The sequence below is a fragment of the Onychostoma macrolepis genome, chromosome 12, assembly GCF_012432095.1.
Source record: "Onychostoma macrolepis isolate SWU-2019 chromosome 12, ASM1243209v1, whole genome shotgun sequence".
In the NCBI taxonomy this organism is placed as follows: domain Eukaryota; kingdom Metazoa; phylum Chordata; class Actinopteri; order Cypriniformes; family Cyprinidae; genus Onychostoma; species Onychostoma macrolepis.
In genome coordinates, this window is record NC_081166.1 from 12,618,524 (window position 1) to 12,640,290 (window position 21,767).

The 21,767-nt window shown below is 36.6% G+C and overlaps 1 protein-coding gene across 1 annotated transcript in view; it reads left to right on the top strand.

Annotated features, from left to right (window-relative positions):
• Window positions 1-21,767, top strand: part of LOC131550797 (uncharacterized) — a 117,542-nt gene that overhangs the window by 19,610 nt on the left and 76,165 nt on the right. The window contains exon 3 of the mRNA XM_058793207.1: window positions 6,740-6,908. Within this exon, the coding sequence (XP_058649190.1) occupies window positions 6,740-6,908 (169 nt within the window). The remainder of the gene's footprint in view (window positions 1-6,739; window positions 6,909-21,767) is intronic.

Sequence of the window (21,767 nt, forward strand, 5' to 3'; positions counted from 1 at the left end):
TGGTTAACAAAATTTTTTCATTCGTTTTAGTTTCCGTTAACTACAATAACACCATTTGGTAGATACTTTTATTTGAAGTAAATTTATTTTATTTATTTTTTTTTTTTAAATACATTTTATCAGTCCATTATGTCCATAAAATTGAACGGCTGACCTTGGTCTTGACAGCTCCATGCTCTACCAGCTGAGGATCTGCACGCATAACCATTTTTACTACACACTAATGTTCTGTGCTAGTTAAACAGATCGGTACAGTACTGTTCAATCCTGACAGTGTTCCCTCTGTCTCTACCTTTCTGCACTGTGGTGGTCTTAGGGTCTGACAGCTCTCAGGAGTACAAAGGAAGCCTTGGCCCTACTGCCAGCCCTGGCCACACTGTGGGAAAATGTCAGAATGTTATTGTAAGTACGATGAATTGCTCCTGACGCATTTGTTTATAGACTTGCTCGAATAATGGGAACATTAAATATTTGGCCCAAAATAATAATAATAATCCATTTCCTCCCAGAAAAAACCTAATCATATGAAAACAAAAAAAAGCAAACAGTTCGTTGAATTACTTTATTTGTGAAGGGTTGATAACGATCAGCCGGCACACCACTTTATTTGCAAACATTATCTCCAGTTTGTATACTGTATATGGCTCCACTGGTCTCTGGACCTTTTTGGCCACTGTCAAGCTTCACGATTTGCAGATTTGGGCCATAAATGTCAAATGAGCAATGCGATTTTTGGGTGCCAGCGGCGCTGTCTGAAATATAGAGGCTTATATGCAGTGGAACACAATTTGAAGGCCATATTATGTCAGCAGGATCCACAGAAGCCAAGGCTAACACAATAAAGACATAGCTCACCCAAAAAACAGCCGCTTTTGTCTACATAGTGAAAGTCAAAACAACATGGGACCTTATTGACTTTCATTTTTCAATATATCTTTTATGTGTTCCATAGAAGACCAAATCGTACAGGTTTGGAACAATGAAATTACTGTTTATTTTTAGATGAAATATCCCTTTAAATGCTGTCCTTCACTTCTGCTCATCTTGGGTTTCTCCTGTATGCAACACAGATTTCGATTGAGGTCATATGTTCAGACTTCATCTAGCGTTGTACACTAGCGCCTGTCAAATGTAGCAGTTAAATTCCTGTGAGATTTCACACTTGTATAAAGAATGTTCTGTAAACATCACATGCATGTGGAGATCTGCCATGTGTAAAATGCATGCTGACTCTGTGTGAGTGACACATGACAGAGCGGTTTAGACGTCGAGATCAAGGTTATTGACCTTTTTGTTTAGTCTTCGCTGTTATTTGTGTATCAGGTTGTGTGTTTGTGCAAGTCTGACTGGCAGATCATGGGATGTGCCAGCCCGATCTCACGGCAATTCGTACATATTTGACTAGGTGGCTAATTCGTATGACCTAACTCTTACAAATTCATACGATTTTTGCTAAATTGTACGTATTTTACGAGTTGCCAATTTGTACGAATCACCTACACCTAACCCCGCCCCTAAACCTACCCATCACTGGGGTTTAGACAGAGTGAGTGAGGTCGTGCGAATTAGCCGCCTCGTAAAATACGTACGAATTGGTCATGAGATAGCGTTGGATGTGCGTGCAACGTGTGTGTGTGTGTGTGTGTGTGTGTGTGTGTGCCCGCATGTGTGGTTAAGAGTGAAAGCAAGGCTCTTTAATTTGAAATCTTGAGGTTTGGCTGGCAGGCTGGTGGATGTCTGATCTTCCAGCTAAGGAGCGTTGATGAAGTCATGTAGTGGGAGGGGTGCAGTGGAATGTCCTGGGCCTGGAGCTGTGAGCACGACTTTCATCACTCCCTTTCACACTCTAAACATACAAACAAACAAACTTCACACATTCCATCTACTTGATGTGTTCTAGAGGAAATTTTAAACTGGCAGTCTTCCATGCAATTTCTCATTTGGAATAGTAAATCAGTTTGGAGTCAGTTAGATTGTTATAATGTATATGTATATATGTATATGTATGTATGTATGTGTGTGTGTGTGTATATATATATATATATATATATATATATATATATATATATTTATTTGTTTTTTTTAAAGTCTCTATGCTCACCAAGGCTTCATTTAAAAATATAAAAACAGTAATATTATTACAATTTAAAATAACTGATTTCTATGTTAATATATTTAAAATTAGAATTCATTCCTGTGATGCAAAACTGAATTTTCAGCAGCTATGATCCTTCGGAAATCATTCTAATATGCTGATTTGGTGCGTGTGTAATATTTCTTGTTATTATCAAATGTTAAAACCAGTTTTTTGTTTTTTTTAAGAAAAGAAAGTTTAAATTGAAATACAAATCTTTTGTGACTTTATAGTTGTTGAAATCTTGATCAATTTGAATGCAAAATAAGTAAACGTTTTCCAAACTTTTTAACTGTAGCATGTATTGATCTTTTCCTAATTATGTTTTTAATAGGGTTGCCAATACATCAGTACCATGTTGGCTATTGTCCAATATTATATATATATATATATATATTTTTTTTTAATCCTGTTATATCTAATCTTTCAAATCTCAAAATGAATATACTTTGTTGTAATTTTTAAAACAGATCATTTTTAGTAGTTATTTAGGTTCTTCGATTTTTATTTTAGCTTTTTTTTTTCGACACAAAATAGTGTGGAATACCATCGGCCATTTATCAGTTATTAGTCATAATACAAAAACCTTTGAAATAATTTTGTTCTGGTACTTCTCACTATTTTGGTGCGAAAAACAACATTATTTACCTTTTAATAAAGTTACATTTATTCAATGCTACAATCGCCTTAAGGTAAATATATATATAGCACCAGGAGAGCCAACACATCTGTGAACATTGTTTTAATGTTCTGTAAAGCTGTTTATGTCATATTAGCCCAATAAGTTTTGACATTTTGAAGACAAGTCTTAAATGAATATCCACAATGTAATGAAAAAATAAGTGGCACAAAATGAAAAGGGTTCAAGCGTAATCGGAGGGTGCAGTGCGGCCACATGTCATACATTTATGAGATCTGTCAATGAAACAGATGGTTATGAACGGTTTGCTTCTCAATAGCACTAAAGCTGGACTTAAGGATATTATTAAAACAATAAAATCAATCAGTAAGCAACTACAGTCCAAAAAACTAATTTTTTAATATATTATTTTATGCATAATTTCAGTTATCGATTTTGACTACAGACCACCGTGCCAGTAAAGTTTTAGACCTGTCACTACTCGCACTGAACAGATACATTCATGAAATCTCCACGAAATCAAACTTTTGGCTACTAAACAAATAGAAAAATGAAAATCCCAGCTGTGCTGTCAGGTTTTGAATCATCCATATTCATGGTATTGAAAAGCTCTTTGGCTGCCAGTCTAGTTTGGCTCACATTGCATTACCGTAAGTCATTTTTTTTCCCTCTCTAACCTGCTCCCTCAGGTGAAAGTGGAGGGTGATAAAGACTTTGTACTCGGTGCCTGTCTCTTCAGGGTTGAGAGCTGTATTAGAGGGTTAGAGTGAGGACATGCAGTAATAATGCATGTTTATGAATAATAGCACTTGGGGTTCCAGCTCTACAAGTTCGCCAGCTTTTCCTCAACACTCAGTACTAAATGCGGTCGACGTGAAGTTCTAGGGAGGAAGCGTAGTAAATCATAGACGATTAACTCAGCACCAGCCTCCTATTGAATGAGTCATTGCATACTAATTTAAGGATGAGGAGAGGGCATGTTGTGTTATGTTTCATTTCAGTGCCTGTTGTTAAAGAACTGGATGTTGCATAAAATGTTTAAATCCTTTAATGTTTACATGCAGCCTACAGGATTTTTACCTTCGCAAAGGTGTCATTTAAAAATGTTAAACCTCCTACCACCAACACAATAAAGCTTTCAGATTTTAATTGATGGTCTTTGGGATTTGTTCAACCATGTTTCCTATCTAATTGTAATGATATCCTCTGCACCCATTCGCCCTCTCTCTCTGTGAATGGAGTGCAGGTAAGACCTGGGTGGGTCCTTCCGTTTCATGACATATTTTGAAAGTATGGGCTTTGCTTTGTGTTAAAAGCTATAAAGGAGCACTCGTATACTCTTTCATGCACTTCCTCTAGACGAAACTCAATATGCAGAGGCTTAGTTTGAAGTGTCACACTTGTGTGGTTTTCGAGTTGTTGTGACAACACAAATGCGGGCAGTTTAATGTGTGTTCATTAACATTAAGCCTATAAAATTCATTATATTTCTAAAGTTTATTCTTTTTGAATCGAGTACATTTTAGTTGCCGCCTCCTGTTGTGTTATTTGCATGTTTTGTCCCCCCTCAGGGCTGACGTACCATCTGATACTGGCCCAGATACATTCGATATTAAATTTAACCAGCTGCGTCTTCTGTTTCCGAACACTCTGCACTCTTATTCTTAAAGGGATCACCGTCCAAAGGCAATAAGAAGCTCTGGCTGACTACTTCTTCTTTGTTGGTGCCGTTTATTCAGCTAACAAAAGATGCAGAACGCTGGAAGTAAGGTGGATTAAGTGGGTAAGACGCATTGTTGGACTGTTACTCATGGCTTCAGTGGTTTATACTTTGATTTAATGGCCACAAAAAATGATCTGTGAGAACAACAAATATAAAATGGGCTTTTCATCGTGAACATTTTGTATATTTGCATAACCCTTCTGCAGTGTTATTTTAATCTTAAAATAGCTCGTAAAATAGAGCCGGTGTATAAATATTCAAAAGGCCATAAAAGTGAAAGCTTTTATATCAAGGAAAATATAATTAACGTGATTGAATTCCTAAAAAGGTCAAGTTTTTGGGTGCATGTGATTCCTTTTGTTCCAACTGTACTACTATCTTACATGGAAGAAGGAGAAAGCAAGGAGAGAACTATAGGGAGTACAAAAACTTCTACTATTTTATTCCATGACATCTTTAATCTTCTCTGAACTTCCCTCTTTGGATGTTGAACTCCTTGGAAGCGACTCTGTGGATCCTAACCCTGGACAGAGCAGCTGTGCCGAGGCAGTGCACGCGTGAGATCTCTGCTCCCTGTGATAGGGATTCATCACTTGTCGGTATTTGCAGATGGAGTTTGAGGATGAATCACATCTGTGTGTATTTGCCTGCAAGACCTTGCTGGGCATTTATATCGTAATTCCATTAATCTGAATGTAGTTCTGTCATGGGAAATGAAGGTTTAGGTCCATGAAAGGAACTCACCTAAATTGTTTCAGGCATGGTTGTGCCAAAGGGTTGCGCCAAAGTCCCACATTACTCTGACTTATAAGGTGACATGAGATGGACCTGTTCTCATGTGCTGTCCACATTACTGAAGCTCATACTGGGAACATGTGCATGATGGTTGGACCTCTTTGGTTTTGAAGCCTGCCTGTCAGGGGATGGTTTCCAGTGCAGTAAAGGCCTCATTGCTGCCAGGCCCATCTAGGTATCACAATGGCCTGACAGACATGTTCTCATGGAATGGAATAGATTAAGTGGCCCAAGGGGTTATTACAGTTTTACAGATTCGGATTGATTTTTATTTCAATATTACTTTAAATTTCATTTTTAGTCAATTTGGTTATTTTTATGTGGATGTATTTATTTTTAGGTTTTTATTTTCACATTCCAAAAATATTTAGTTCTAAATTTAAAATGTATGTGTTTAAATTGCATATGTAATTTCCATACAGTTTTAACATAAACTCGTAAACATAATGTCATTCGTATTTGTTAGACATACACGATTTCTCTAATAAACTGACTGTTTGAAATACACAAGAAACAGATTTATGCTGATTCTAAGCAGTCTGAATAAATGTATTTTGAAAATATTATTTAAATCAAATCAAATCGATACCAATAGTTAAAAATAATCCGTGCCATGATTTTTGTGAGTGCAGAAAGCTTAGTTTCATTATGACTGACAAATATGCATAACAACATTTAAGTTTATTAGTTCATGTTAAAACTGCATAATTCAAATGGATATTTCCACATAATAAAAAACAAACTGTAACTGGCAAAAAATGAACACAATTAACTAAAAGTGAAATTTAAAGCTATATTAAAAAAATGAAATATATTGGATATGTAAGGAATAATATATAGTCAGCCGGTCATTATCACCCAAAGGGGTTTATTTTGCAATAATGTCTGACATTGTTTTATGAATATTTTTGACTTGAATTTTAGTGTTTTATTTTTTTCGAATTATTTTATTTCAGTTTTTAATAATATTTTTGATGCATTTTCATTTAGTTTTAGTTTTTTAGTTTAAATTCATAGTTTAGTTACGAAAATAACCCTGCTCCGCCCAAGAAAGCAATCGAAAAAGAGAAAAAGCACCATCAATGGAACTATCACTTTCTGTCTACTCCTTTCCACTCCTGTTTCACCACAGATCTCTCTACAAACAACCTGTGTTACCTGACACAGTTTGGTTGTCAGCCAAAAAACGGTGTTTCGGTGGAACAATAGGATCATTCACAGAAAATTATATCCATAGTTTGGTGTGTCTTTTATACACCATCACCCGGAGTTTACCGTCTGCTATTGTTGCCCTCACAATGACAGCACACAACCCTTCCTTCATGTTATTTGTTGATCCTGTTCCGAGGAACTATTCAGACCTAGTCCATGCGACAGGGCTGCTTCCTCTTCAATGTATCGCTTTCAGGTTATTGATGTCTTGTTTTGTGTTCTTTCTTTATTGCAGAAGGTCAACGGCTTTTGGAACAGACCTTTCGTGTGTGCGTGCGGTTACCGAGACATGGTCGCGATGACTCCTTCCAGCTCTCTCTTTCTTTCGCTCTTTCTTGTCCTCTGTGTCAACAGGGTCACATGTCGGCCCCTGGGGAGGAAGCACCTTTAACGGCATCAGCCAGGTAGTGTGAAGGATTAGGCCTGTTTTTCCCCCGCCACAAATAAGCAGGTGGTGTTTCCCAAGGGATGTTTGGAAGCACGCTGTGGGCTGCATGTTTTAGAGGTGTATTGTGTTGCAAGATGGTTTTCATTTGATGCCACAGTAGTTTGTGTGAGGGTAATTCATATTTCACAGTTCCTCAGTGATCTTATCACTAGTCATGCAATGTCAGACAGCTATTGTGGTCTTTAATTGGATGCAGCGCGCTTTGTTGGGACAGATGCTGTGAGAGGACTGTGGCAGGGGTTTGTGGATATTCACGGCATTCGTCGCTCTCCCAGCAACCCTCCGCCATCCTCCTCTGCGTTTGACCTGCGCTCCGTCTGTGCAGCGAGAGACCATGAGCCTGAGAAATTAAAAGCGCCTTCCCATGAGACCACTCACAGGCACCTAATTAAACATCTCACATTCCATCTGTGGGGTGCAAACGTTGAATCCGCACGCACACACAAATCTATAACGTGAACTATCGGGAAATTTTGTTCCCATAGCTTTGATGCTGGGTTGTTCGAGATGACTCTATCTCACCACATCAATAATAAATATCTTGCTTTGAAAGATGATCAAAGACAAAGTAAAACCACTCTTTTGTCTCAGGCTGGAGGGAGTGTTGTTCATCTGAATTGCTTAATGTTGTGCATTAATCATACAGAATGTGAGGGAGGAAAAAGGACACAATAAAATTTTGTTTTGTTTTGTGAAAGGACACAATAAAAAACACATCTTGTTTTAACAAGGGCAGAGTAATCCACATTGTTTGGTTTTTACACATTGGCTACGTTTGCATGCACCCTTATAATGCGATTAAGCTGAATCTATGTAAATAGAGTACTGTGATTTGTTTGTGATTATCCTCATTAGCATAACCATAATTGCAGTAAAATATGTGAAGTACTGTGGTTTTAATTGCACAATGCAGGCATGTTTAATTGCATTTAATTACATTTATTCTTCTGACTAAAGTGCGCATTTGTTAGGGTTTCAGCTGGATGCACTCATGCACAAGTTTAAAACATGGTGGAACAGGATATAAACAATTATTGCATAAGGTGTGTTTATAATTGGTCTTAACTATAATAAACAACAATACAACGTGGTAACAGTTCATTCATGTACTTTTAATAAATACTACTGACAAAATGCATATTGTGCATGCTTAACTATGTGTTGACATCTCAACAACTAATCAGTAACAACACTTAAGTCTTGTATGTGATTAATGAGTCGGCCCTTTTCAGTGAATCAGATTGCACTGGTCGCTCTGTAAAAAAAAAACAGGAAAAAAAGTGCAGGAATTAGTTTTAGAACAGTATTCATGTTCAGGACTTTTATTTATATACTATTATAGTATTTTGAATCGGCTTTTATTGTTATATTTTCAGTTTTCCTTTTAATTTTTTTTTTTTTTTAGTAATTGTATGTGCTAATTTTGTCACTTTTGTTCTTTTTTTTCTAAATATTCCCATATAGCTTTAATTATTTTTATTGATCAGAATGCAATAAATGATTAAAATGCATGCACACCTGTATAGTATGAAAAAACAACATTTTGTATTTGAAGCAGGTGCATAAAAACAGTCCTGTTACATCTGCAATTTACATTTTGTGCTGTGAGTAGGGCTACAAATGAATAGCATCAAAGTAGCTTAGAAACCTCATTTCTTAAAGCGAATAATCAAAATAATAGAAAGCAGCGTGTAAATGGGATTAAAGAGGTTTGCTCATGTAACGTAAACACTTTAATTTGAGTAATTCCTTATTCTGACTATTGATAATAATCAGACTATTGGTGTACATGTAAATGTAGCCATTGATTTATTTAGTGTCCGCTGGTGCCAAGACTTTTGACATGCCCAACAAGCTCTTTACATCGTGTTGCAATAAAGCACCTCTCGCTACAAACAGGAACCAGATTCAAGCCAAATCCATTCCTGGAATTCATTGTTTGTTTAGTAACATGAGAAATTACGCTTAAGGTAGTATGGCGGAGAATGAATGGTACTGTTGCTTATCTTGCACATTCAAGTAACAAGACCACCAGCAGTGAGTGACCCAATCAAAAAAGTAAACAACTGATACCTGTGACTAACCCTCAAGTTTTTAATTAAAGAAACCTGGAGTTTCTCCAGCATAAATAATATTTTGATAGAAAAATTGATCATGGTTGCTGCACTGCATACGGTTTCATTGAAAGATCCGCAGCATATGGGTTTGTTTTGGCTTATGTTTGCGCCTAGTTGTGTCTGAGAGCGTCAACTGTAAAACACTTGTTCTGTCTCTTATACCTCATCCTGTTCCCACCACCATGCTGCTAGTTTTTCACTCATGCATTGCCATTCAAATCAACACCTCATCCCGAGGGATTCACTGCAACCTCCTCCCTGGTACCTTTTCCATAGCTCAAAAACACTGTATTTACCCTTAGGAGGTTTTGTCATGCAGGTGGTACACAGATCTCAACTGAAGTATAGGTTTGCAAATAGATGTGTTTGATACTTTAAACCGTATTTTGGTGTAATAAATCTCACTCCTCTGTGAATGTTTATTGATGTTGAAACTGTTTAGCAGGGAGGCACGATATTAAAGATCCCAATAAGCTGATAAATATTTTTATGTAATGTTTATATAAATTAAAAAGAAAATCTAATATTGACTGATAACAAATGTCTAGAACGTCTAGCTTCTTTCTTGTTACTAAAAAACAACATTTGAAATAACTTGAATGCATTATGAGGAGCATGTTTTCTTAACAGAGGAACATCTTGAACTTTGAATGAGTGGACACTGGAAATTTCATCTGACCATGACTGTAGATGCAAACCTCTTAAAAACCACTGTACGGCATGGCAAGTTCCTGGAAATCCTGTTTTAAAATCACAGCAAAATTAAACTTCAAAGACTTTTCAAGAATGCCTGGTTCTCACACAAGCCCTGGTGATTTTATACTTTAATTATTTCTAGCTGTCAGCATGTTTAGCTGACTCAAAAACAGTTCCTCCTTGTTTAAAATGGTGTAAAGTAATGTTTGTGTGCAGGTTTGCATGAACCTCAGTCTGCATTATGAAGTGCTGTGTATTCAAATTAATTTCAAGCGTGAGGAATTCAGTATTGCTTAGGATTGGAAACCATGCGCAGACATCTTCAAAAAACCCCCCCAAGAAACTAGTCTGGGGATTAATGGGACCCTTCATCAGCAAATCATTCTGACATCGTAAAGCTCTCTGTGAGTACTACAGTGTTTACCTAACGTACAAAATACACATAATACACGACTTCCCCCGATCCTGCAGAACAGATCTCCTCCCTCACTCCACTGGGCATCAGGCTTAAATAAATTCCAGCATGTTGCGGTGGTTACTAAGACGTACTGTAATTGATGTACTGACCAGTAATGCCTGTAAATGCAAATATTTTGATGGTTCAACAGCAGTTCTGCTTGCTCACGTGTGTCCACTGACAGTTGCTGAAGAAGTGGAGCTGCTTCAGATCTGATCAACCAGGTAGTGTTTCTAATCTGAACAGGCATTTCTTTAATTAAGCTTCAAAACAAGTGAGAATAGACTGGTTCAGAGTTGAGTCATGTTATAATTATTCAGATGAAAGACACTGGTGCTGTCGTGTTACTCTATAGCCTTAAATGTTATGTGATATGCAAGCTCTTGGTGGCTAGCTTTAAATGAAAACACAGCTTGGACTCATTTAAACAAATGCAACTACACCTAGGCTGGGTATCGATACAGGTTTCCTGATTCAACTGGATTCGATTCTGATTTATTTGGTTATATTTCAGTTAGAAGCTCACTTTTGGTTGTGAATCGGACCACACTATGTGTGTTTGTTTGAGATTCACTAAAAATAACTGGTTCATTAGAGTCATTTGGTTCGGACTACACTGGTGTTGCTGTATGTTTTTTGATTCACAAAAAAGAACAGACTGATAAGAGTCATTTGTTCGTGAATCAAACTACAGCTGTGCCACTGTATGTTTTTGATTCACTAAAAAAAACAATTCAGATGAGTCATTTGTGAATTGGACTACACTGGCCGTGTTGTATGTTTTTGCATGCTGCCTCCTAAGACAGCTTAATAGAAATATGTCTTGACTATTATTTTGCAGAACACAGTGGGTCAAGTGAGCATAAGTACAAATATGTGTGATATTTACATATAAATGTTTTAACAAACATATTGTGATTCACCAATAAATTGTGTACTTAAATGTATAATGAAATTATGAAAAAATTTTATAAAAACTGAAACCATATGTATGCAAAAATCACATAACTCTGGGTGGCCTTATAGTTGTGTAATGTTGAAATGTTTACTTCTATTATGCATTAAATATATTTTTGGGGCATGTTTTATGCAAATGACTAATTTCAGGCACTTTGTTATTTAGAATGCTCCAAATTCATTCACATTAGAACTAGTTTAAGAACAAATCAATGTGGGAAATTATTCATCAGAAGTTCTCCTGTTCATGCAAATATAAATAATCCATGCAATTATTAGTGATTGTTTTTTTTATTGCATCACATTCAATACAGACACAATACAGTTAGGTTCACAACTGATATGACAACAGCAGCATCCTTTTACAAAGAAGGAGCAATATCTTTACTTTTACGTACACTTGTAAAACCCTCTTTTCCTGTATGAAACATCATAATTACTACATCTGAAAGAGAGACATGACACTCTATCTCAGTGATGTTCTGCAAGGCCATATCACGGGCCCCATGGTATTTTAATGGAGGAATATTTGTGGCCAACGACTTGGAGCACTGATGCTGAGGAGAGCGAGTTGGGTGAGAAAGCTCCAGGGTTGCCATGTCAATTAAACTCATTACTTGAGGAATCTGAGCTGTTTAGCAGCTCATCTATCACTCATCAAAGCACCACATGAGCGATGGCCCTCTGGGAAGAAATGCTGGGAAATTGATGGGCAGTATTGGCCCTGCAGTGGTATTGATAGACATTAAAGAGCTCTTGGCCCTGTTAGTGTGTCATTAATTTAACACATCTCAGGCTAAACTATCACAATTAGTTCCTGGGGAAGGGAGGAGATAAATGCGGGAGGAGACAAAAGGGGAGATGGCATAGCAGATCTTCACATGCTTGAACTGCTTCAGGAGGCGTTGACTTATGGGCCTTCCAGTGGCATTACTCTGGTGTTGGCAGACTGTAAACTGCCTGTGCACTTGGAAAACAAATCATTGAGGAATTTCAGTTGCACTTCCCTTTATCAGATAAAACCGCTTGCCAGGAATACTTTCCTCGCTCCCCTGAATTACAGACTTGAATATTCCTGAATAGAGATAGTCTCAACATGCCCATATTTAGGAAAACAGTGTGAGTGTGAGAAAAAGAGAGGGGATGTGGGGAGCTGACAGATAGACAAGCTTTATTGATTTGCCCTTGACCTCCATGTTTCCCGGGTCCTGTGATTCCCACAAGAGGTCAGAGATCAGGCTGTGATAAGGCTTTTATGACTGCCATGCCTACCACCCTCCTTTCACTCTTTTTTTTATACAAAGATCAGTTGTGAGATTTTAAAATCCAGGGTGTAGCTGCACCAGCCGTTCATAAGGTCTTAATTAAATCGGAATGTTGCCTAATATTCACACCAGGGGCTTAGTAACTGCTAGCTACGTTAGAACTAACTCTATTCTTCATTTAGTTTCCCTATTAATTCTTAAAGCGAGGCTTAACAATTAGGTCATAAGATCTCTTGAAGTATTTTGTCATTGCATGATATGGTATTCACTTTGATTCAATAAACTTAAAGAGAAATAATGTTGTAAAGCTGTGCACCGCAAAAAAACATCATATTCTTTTAGTTAAAATATTTCTAAGTCATTAAAACAAGATCAGTCACTTCAAGCAACAATGAATATGATATAAATGCGTGTTTTAAAAAATATTTTAATTAACTTCTGTATCTTTTACCACAAGTGTATTTTGTGTGCAGTTTTGTCACCTAAATTAAGTATAAAAAAGTTAAATAATCTTCCTCTGACAAAATCACTCATATTAAAGATATGCATGATAGAATATATTAAAACAGTTTTCATTCTTATAATTCTTATTATTAAAATTAATAATAATTGTGTTGTTTTTCATGTAAATCTCAGCTATTGTAATTGAAAGCAGTAATATATTTAATTCCCAGTGAAATATGACACAATATTATTGATGACATTATACTCATACTAATTAGCTCAAGGGGAAGTTTACAATGCTTCCATGTTTGACAGCTGCTTGAAGTCATATATTCATCTACTATTCTTTCTGTAAACACATGTAAATGTCAACAACATGACAAATGTCTAAATGATTGTCAAGTAAAGCATGATCTAATCAGCATACCATTTATTCAAGAGGCTTCCATAATCATTAGTTTTATGTAGATGGTTATGTTCTCAGTTTAATTGTGCAACATTCACATACTTAGTAGTGCGCAAGTAGTATCTTAGCACTCATTCCTAGACAGACTCAGTTTGGTGCCACTGGTGCATATTTGGTACTCACCCTTCACCCTGGGTCAAGTCGTCTGGTCCATGCTGCATTCATGTGCTATCTCCACATTGACCATTACAGATTCCTCTGCCTGATTCCAGATTCCCAGACCTGTAGGGGGCCACAGGATCTCAGCGAGCCCACAATCACTACAAGGAGGAATGACTCAATGCTTGGTTCATAAGTCTCTGTGATCCACTGTAAATGGTTTGGGCTCTTCAAAGGGACCGTTTATAATCAAAGGGAAGGAAATCCCGTGCAAGTAAGCGTAGCTAAATGTTATCCCTCATAGCATCTCATATTCACACTGAACATGTGATTTTGTTTTCTAGAAAATATTGCAGCAATATGGGGATTAATCACTGCGTACCTCCATAATACTATCATATTACTATCTCCCAAGTCCAGCTATCCTGTTTTATTGTTGTTTTATATTACCATCTCAGACTGTACATATGTTTCCAAGAGTAAAAATGATGATGTTGACAGGTCTTGGTGGACAAAGCGGGACGGGTCTAACTGGATTCATCCTTCACATGTGGAGCAGCCCTGCTCATCCCATCCACGCCTTCCACTTCCTACAGTCTCTGTTCTGTCTTTATTAGATTGGGCCCATACCTGCTCTCTTTCCATGCGACACATGAAAGTAGTTAGGCCAAGTACGATTAAGACGAAGTACTCCACGGATCTAATCAGAGCTCGGCTGGAACCAAGATCTGAGGCATGCCAACGCGCTGGATGTGTCAGTCACAATTAGGGTGTCCCACTCAAAAGAAAACATGACACACGTGCACGCTGCTTTGATATGCCATGATATCACTCATATCCAGCTGATCGCAGTTTTATGGGTGGGCCATATATGGGATTATCATTCACTCGTGTTTTCACATTTATATTGAGCCGTCTTATATCATTTAGCTTTTTGTCTGGTTTCGTTTTTCCCTCACCTGGTATTGATTTTAATAAATGATACACCGCCTGGTGAATCAAACAAGTCTAAGAGATCATGTTCAGCCAACTATTCTCATGGGCTCTGTGGCACGCTGCCTCTTTGTGTGAACAAGAGCAGGCATTATGGGCTGAGGTTTCATGGTTTTGTTGAGGGATGTGGAGATCTGCCATTAAGACGAGTGTGGGTCCATCATCTCGCGCATTATGTAACAATAAGCCGCCATGGTTTTATATGCCTGTAAAAGCCTTATTTCACACCCGTATGCCTGTGCAAAAGCCTTGGCCATAAATGGAAGCAGCGGTTTATAATAAATCACATATCTGTCTCCAGTCATGCCGACCATTCTAGACGTATGGTTAAGGGAACATGGGCCACTGCCATCTGAATTACCATAATATGCCCTTTTGTAAATACTTCTACTGTCCTGCTTTTCCTCAGAGTCTTTTGAAAGGGCTTATTTGTTCTGAAGTAAACACACTTAGTGTCTTCATGTACATGTCAACGCAGATATTCTTTGGAGGAACTTTGACGATAGTTTATAATTTGGCCCTGCCAAAGTTAGCAACAGTTTTAGTTTGCTTGAGGCATGTCTTGTTTTTCTAAGATGATAAAAAGCAAAATAGTTTGAATTGAATCCCATTTTATGACATCTGTATAGTGTTCTGAATATTAAAATTGTAAGAATATTGCATTATAGGTGCAAATGCATGGAAATAAGTCTGGAAAAATAAATACATAGTGGAAAGCTCATAGGAAAAAGAAACATTGTGCATTACTACATCTTCTTTTTTGGTTTGTCAGTAATATATCAGGGTTTTCAGGCCTGTTCACACCAAAGATGATAACTGTAACAATAACTATAGCTATAAAGATTTAATACACGCACCACAGGTATAACTTTAATGGCTGATATCGTTGGAATCACTTTTAGCATTTTTTGTTTTTCCATCTAGTAAAAACACTGACAGACAATCAAAATCCACTTGACTTTAAAGAACTCAAGCATTTGAAGTGGCAGATGACAAAACTGCAGCATGTGCTTATAATAAATGGAACATTATCATCCGTTATCGCTATAATTATTATTATCTTATTGTTCTTAATGTGAATGCGTCTTTACTGTCTAATATACTTTTTCACTCTCAGAGGCAAAGAAGCTGAACTTCCAGCTATATGTACTTTTACATGAGCTCAATTATGCTGTCTTGTATGTTGGATTGCCAACCATAATTATGTATCTCATTTATCAGTGGTTCAAAGTGAAATCTTCTTTCACCTGACACCTAGTTTCTGGAGCCAGACCACTTTACTGTAATGAAGCCTGGCTTGGAAAGACAAAAAAGAAAGTTCATACTGTTTCTGTCACAGAAACATTAAACAGTCATGTTAACAGAAAGTAGTTGGGACAGTCTCTTTCTATGAGATTTGCTATATTACATGAAATGATTTCCACACGCTGGTTCTTCATGCGTTCACAGGGAGGAGCCTTGTTCTGTTCACCATCTGCAGTACTAAACAATATAAGATTTCATTTTGATCAGATTTCAGTTCAATTCTGAAACAACATTACTACTGTAAAATGATGCAAGAAGTGAAACAAATGGGAACATTAATGTTCCACAGATGATTAGCTAAAATTTTATTCTTTCTTTTTTGCTTGTAACTTTTAAAAGCCAAACAAAATCGTTTTTCTCTGATTTCTCACTCCATGAGCTCAGAAGTTTTTCTTTCAAATCTTTGCCTACTATATTGGCTGCCAACACCTAATGGTAGGAAAATCATAAACAAATATAACTAAAAGCATGATTCTGGTCTCTTTAGATTCCTTGACTTTTTTTTTTTTTTTTTTTTGGCTATTATTTTAAATTTTGTTAAAAAATCTGAATTTTCCACTGGAATTCCCCCAGATGCGTAATGATGTTCAGTAAGGCTTTGAGAAAGCATGTGTAGGAGTACATTAAATCACACAGACAGTGTGTGGGGAGGATGTCGCACCCTAGAACAGTATGAAGATGTTATAGCAGCATCAAAGGGAAAAACATGACTATGTTAAAACATACAGAAGCCCATGCATTATTATTTTTCTCTCTTGTTTTCACTTATGCCTATGTTTTTGTTGTTGCTTTTTAAGAATTTGCAATTATAGACCTTTTTTTAAAGAGTAGCACAGTTAATGCTGCATGAGTCTGGTACAAGGGGTGTTGTGAAGAAAAATTTGTGGGAACATTGTTTGAAAGAAACAAGAGTTTGACCTCTGTACTTTGTCAAAACTGATGATAAAAGACATCTCCCAATATGACAACTCATTTTCCTAACTGAACATAATACCCTTATTCAGTAGGCTAAACGTACCTATTAAGCTCACCGAAATCATTGAGACATTTTTAGTGCACAACATATTGGTTTTCGGTATAAGAAGTTATGTTAAAATCTCTCACACAAAAATATTTAATTTTATTTTAAATGACAAAAGCATTTTGATGAAGATATACATCATTAAATGCAAAAAGTCTGGCTGTGCTTAATGGGTACATTTCTGTACCCTTTAAGCACACCCCTGTTCCCATTAAGCTCACATCATGTTTTATTAAAAATTCTTGTTTATTTTTAAACAGCCTTTCAAAATAATAATTGAAAATGTTTTATTTGAAGGTACAAAGTCAATCACAAAAAACAGAACACTAAAAGCAACAAGGCACTCAATTTGATCAGTTATATATTCATAGTGAAGTGTCATTTAAGCGCATTGCAACATCTAGATTAGTCCACGCTCAGCTAAGTAACACATTCCAAAATCTAATAAAACATTTTATTCATGGGGATGAACACAGAGACTAGCCTCATTATGAAGCCTCTTTTTAAATGGATGTCAACTTATCTACAGGTGCATCTCAATAAATTAGAATATCGTGGAAAAGTTAATTCATTTCAGTAATTCAACTCAAATTGTGAAACTCATGTATTAAATAAATTAAATGCACACAGACTGAAGTAGTTTAAGTCTTTGGTTCTTTTAATTGTGATGATTTTGGCTCACATTTAACAAAAACCCACCAATTCACTATCTCAACAAATTAGAATATGGGGTAACACTTTATTTTGATGGTCCCTTTTGAACATTCTGTTGACACTAAGTAATGTTGCAACTACATGTCAACAAACTCTCATAAGAGTATTAGTAGACTGTCTGCTTCATATCTACTAACTCCTTATTGTGTTGGTCTCCCAACAGATATTCCACTGGCTATAAGTATCTTTGCAAGAACGTGTCAACTTAATCTAACCCTAACCCTACCAGTCAACTAATACACTACTAACACTCTAATGAGAGTCAGTAGAAATGTAGGTGCAACATTACTTATAGTCAATAGAATGTGTTAAAGGGACCGTCAAAATAAAGTGAAACCGAATATGGTGACATGCCAATCAGCTAATCAATTCAAAACACCTGCAAATGTTTCCTGAGCCTTCAAAATGGTCTCTCAGTTTGGTTCACTAGGCTACACAATCATGGGGAAGACTGCTGATCTGACAGTTGTCCAGAAGACAATCATTGACACCCTTCACAAGGAGGGAAAGCCACAAACATTCATTGCCAAAGAAGCTGGCTGTTCACAGAGTGCTGTATCCAAGCATGTTAACAGAAAGTTGAGTGGAAGGAAAAGTGTGGAAGAAAAAGATGCACAACCAACTGAGAGAACCGTAGCCTTATGAGGATTGTCAAGCAAAATCGATTCAAGAATTTGGGTGAACTTCACAAGGAATGGACTGAGGCTGGGGTCAAGGCATCAAGATCCACCACACACAGGACTTTGGCTACAGGTGTCATATTCCTCTTGTTAAGCCACTCCTGAACCACAGACAACGTCAGAGGCGTCTTACCTGGGCTAAGGACAAGAAGAACTGAACTGTTGCCCAGTGGTCCAAAGTCCTCTCTTCAGATGAGAGTAAGTTTTGTATTTCATTTGGAAACCAAGGTCCTAGAGTCAGGAGGAAGGGTGGAGAAGCTCATAGCCCAATTTGCTCGAAGTCCAGTGTTAAGTTTCCAAAGTCTGTAATGATTTGGGGTGCAATGTCATCTGCTGGTGTTGGTTCATTGTGTTTTTTGAAAACCAAAGTCACTACACCCATTTACCAAGAAATTTTGGAGCACTTCATGCTTCCTTCTGCTGACCAGCTTTTTAAAGATGCTGATTTCATTTTCCAGCAGGATTTGGCACCTGCCCACACTGCCAAAAGCACCAAAAGTTGGTTAAATGACCATGGTGTTGGTGTGCTTGACTGGCCAGCAAACTCACCAGACCTGAACCCCATAGAGAATCTATGGGGTATTGTCAAGAGGAAAATGAGAAACAAGAGACCAAAAAATACAGATGAGCTGAAGGCCACTGTCAAAGAAACCTGGGCTTCCATACCACCTCAGCAGTGCCACAAACTGATGACCTCCGTGCCACGCCGAATTGAGGCAGTAATTAAAGCAAAAGGAACCCCTACAAAGTATTGAGTACATATACAGTAAATGAACATACTTTCCAGAAGGCCAACAATTCACTAAATTTTTTTTTTTTATTGGTCTTATGAAGTATTCTAATTTGTTGAGATAGTGAATTGGTGGGTTTTTGTTAAATGTGAGCCAAAATCATCACAATTAAAAGAACCAAAGACTTAAACTACTTCAGTCTGTGTGCATTTAATTTATTTAATACACGAGTTTCACAATTTGAGTTACTGAAATAAATGAACTTTTCCACGACATTCTAATTTATTGAGATGCACCTGTATAGTCTCTTATGGCTGGAATACACTACATGATTTTTGCCCCAATTTTCCACCGATTCACAGTCTGGAGAAGATGATGCTAGTTGCCAAAGATCAGAGCCAGTCTGCAGATTTGAGCTGACATATCTAATAGAAAATCACGTAGTGTATGATGATCACGGACTCTGATTTGTTTGATGATCATAGAAATATCAGGTTTGATATTTTCAGCAGATTTTTAAAACATATTGTTTTCATTTGTCATACATCTCCTAGCAACAATGCGCACATTTCTGTGTCAGTCTGTTGTGATCGGAAGGAATTTAAAGTCTGTTAGTGTGAGATCCTCAGTTGTTTAGTGTATGATGCCCAGTTTATCTTTGTGACTATTTACAAAGTCTGTAAGTGTATGATGCCTGGTGTTTTAAAAAATCTGTTAAAATTTTAAAAGTCATAAAGTGTATTCCAGCCTTTAGTTGGTTTTTTCCTGGACAGACGCGACAGGTTTCTAATGGCTCCTTCTTTGTACGAACGACATGCCTCTTTCATCTTTGGGCATAAACAATAGTTATGTCTAGATTTTGTCATCTTAAAGATACGAAAATAAGTTATTAACCATTTTATAAAGATTAACTTAAAGTGACAACCATCAGTTAATATTTAATGTCTGTTTATAAAGTATTTACACAGACGTTCAATGTGAAGTGCTTAAAGGGAGCACACTGAGCTTAATTGGATCAGCAACAATTTTTGATAAATTTAATGTAATATTTATTAAAATGACAGGATTTTGCTAAATAAGTACTCTAGGTCCTGTAATAAGTTCGTACATATTTTAATATGAACAACTATTATTAACAATATCTATGAAATTATACTTTTTTTATTGATGTCACACTGAAGCTGTGTGATTTTCATAGTAGTGCACCCTTTAAGCTCACCTTAAAATAATACGAAATCTTTAAAAATTACAGCACTGTAACGACAGACCAGCAATAAACTGTACATTTATAATATTATGGATGTAAAAGTACTAGCCAGTAATGCTTGTGAAGTAATATATTAGCGTAGCACACAATCTTATACAGCTAGCCAGCTAACTGTGTTCTGTAGCATCTGCGTTATGTTGCTAAAACTATCTTTTGGATCTAATGTAATTATTTCCCACATCCAAGTTCCAGGTTATAATATACAAAAGTCTGAACGTTAATCTCTTAATTTTACAGTAAGTAGTGAAACTTACCCAAAATAAAGGCATAAACATCTAAAAAATGCACATTTAAAGGGCTCCTCTTTGGTGAAAGTTTTTAGACAGCTTTCAAAATGGCCGCCAGACAGTGTGAACACATGGAGACTTATATCTCAGTGTGCAATGATCTGATAGACTTGAAATTACAGGCGGTATATACTAACAAAAACATCAATTGGTTAAGACATCAAATAGGATAATAAATATTTTTTTATTTTTATAATCTGAGCTCAAAGATGGAAGTGTGCTTAATGGGTACGTGAGCTTAATAGGTATGTTTACCCTACACTTTTCTGTGTTTTAATGTTCAGATTTTTATGTTGAGCCCTCACTCTGCACTTTTTTGTACTTAATAGTAAAAACTCTGAGCCGTAACTACTGCTAGCATGGGATACAGTTTTATCTCTGAGAGGAGGTGCTTTAAATGTTTGAGGTTGAGTGACAGGGATTAAAAAGAGGCCCAGGTGAGTACAGCCGTTGTCAGTGTGATGCTCTTATGGGATTTATTTTTATAGAACAGCGGCATGACGAGAATGTATCCTTTAGCTGCAATGCATAATTCAGCGCCACACATCTGCTGTTGGGAAAATGCAGACACTTTTATTAGGGAGTGGAATACAAAATAGGCAGGAGTAGAGAGGGATGAGAGAAAGAATAGTCTGCAGTCTTTTATAGGACACCTGGACTCAGATGCTGTGCTGTCAGTAAGGTGCTTATACAGTGTTTCATAAACATTACAACAGTCAAATCAATTGTAGTTTAATCAAACTCTTGTTATTCTGTCCCGGTAGACACATCTGTTAAAGAGGCCTTGGATAAACCTGACATTAAAAACAGAAGATAAATTCATACAATTAACTTCATATGTCTTGAATAGCTAAGCATATAAGGGAGACCGGGGCTAGTCGTCACATAGGGAGGCTGTCACAAAGGCTATATGTCTACTGTAACGTTTTGAGTCAATAGTTCAGTTGCATAAATATGTGTTTTCTCTTTTGTATCTTTGTTTCAAATAACAAGTTACATGTATTTTTTATTTTGTTTTTAATTATACAATTTATTGTTTAGAATATTTGTTGGACGAAGCAAAGGTTTAGAGGTTTAAAAAAGGTTTTTGTATAATTGCCTGTAATAGAATATATTATAGTGACAAGTAAGGGTGGGCGATATGACCAAAATCTTATATCACGATATGAGTCATTTTATTTCACAGTAACAATATAGATCATGTTATAGTTATTTTTGCTTTAAATAAGGTCTTTATGATATTAAATGTTTAGTCCAGTGTCACCAGTGTCAGTATCGCAAAAAAACTAATAGCCTAAAAAAAAAAAATTAAACAT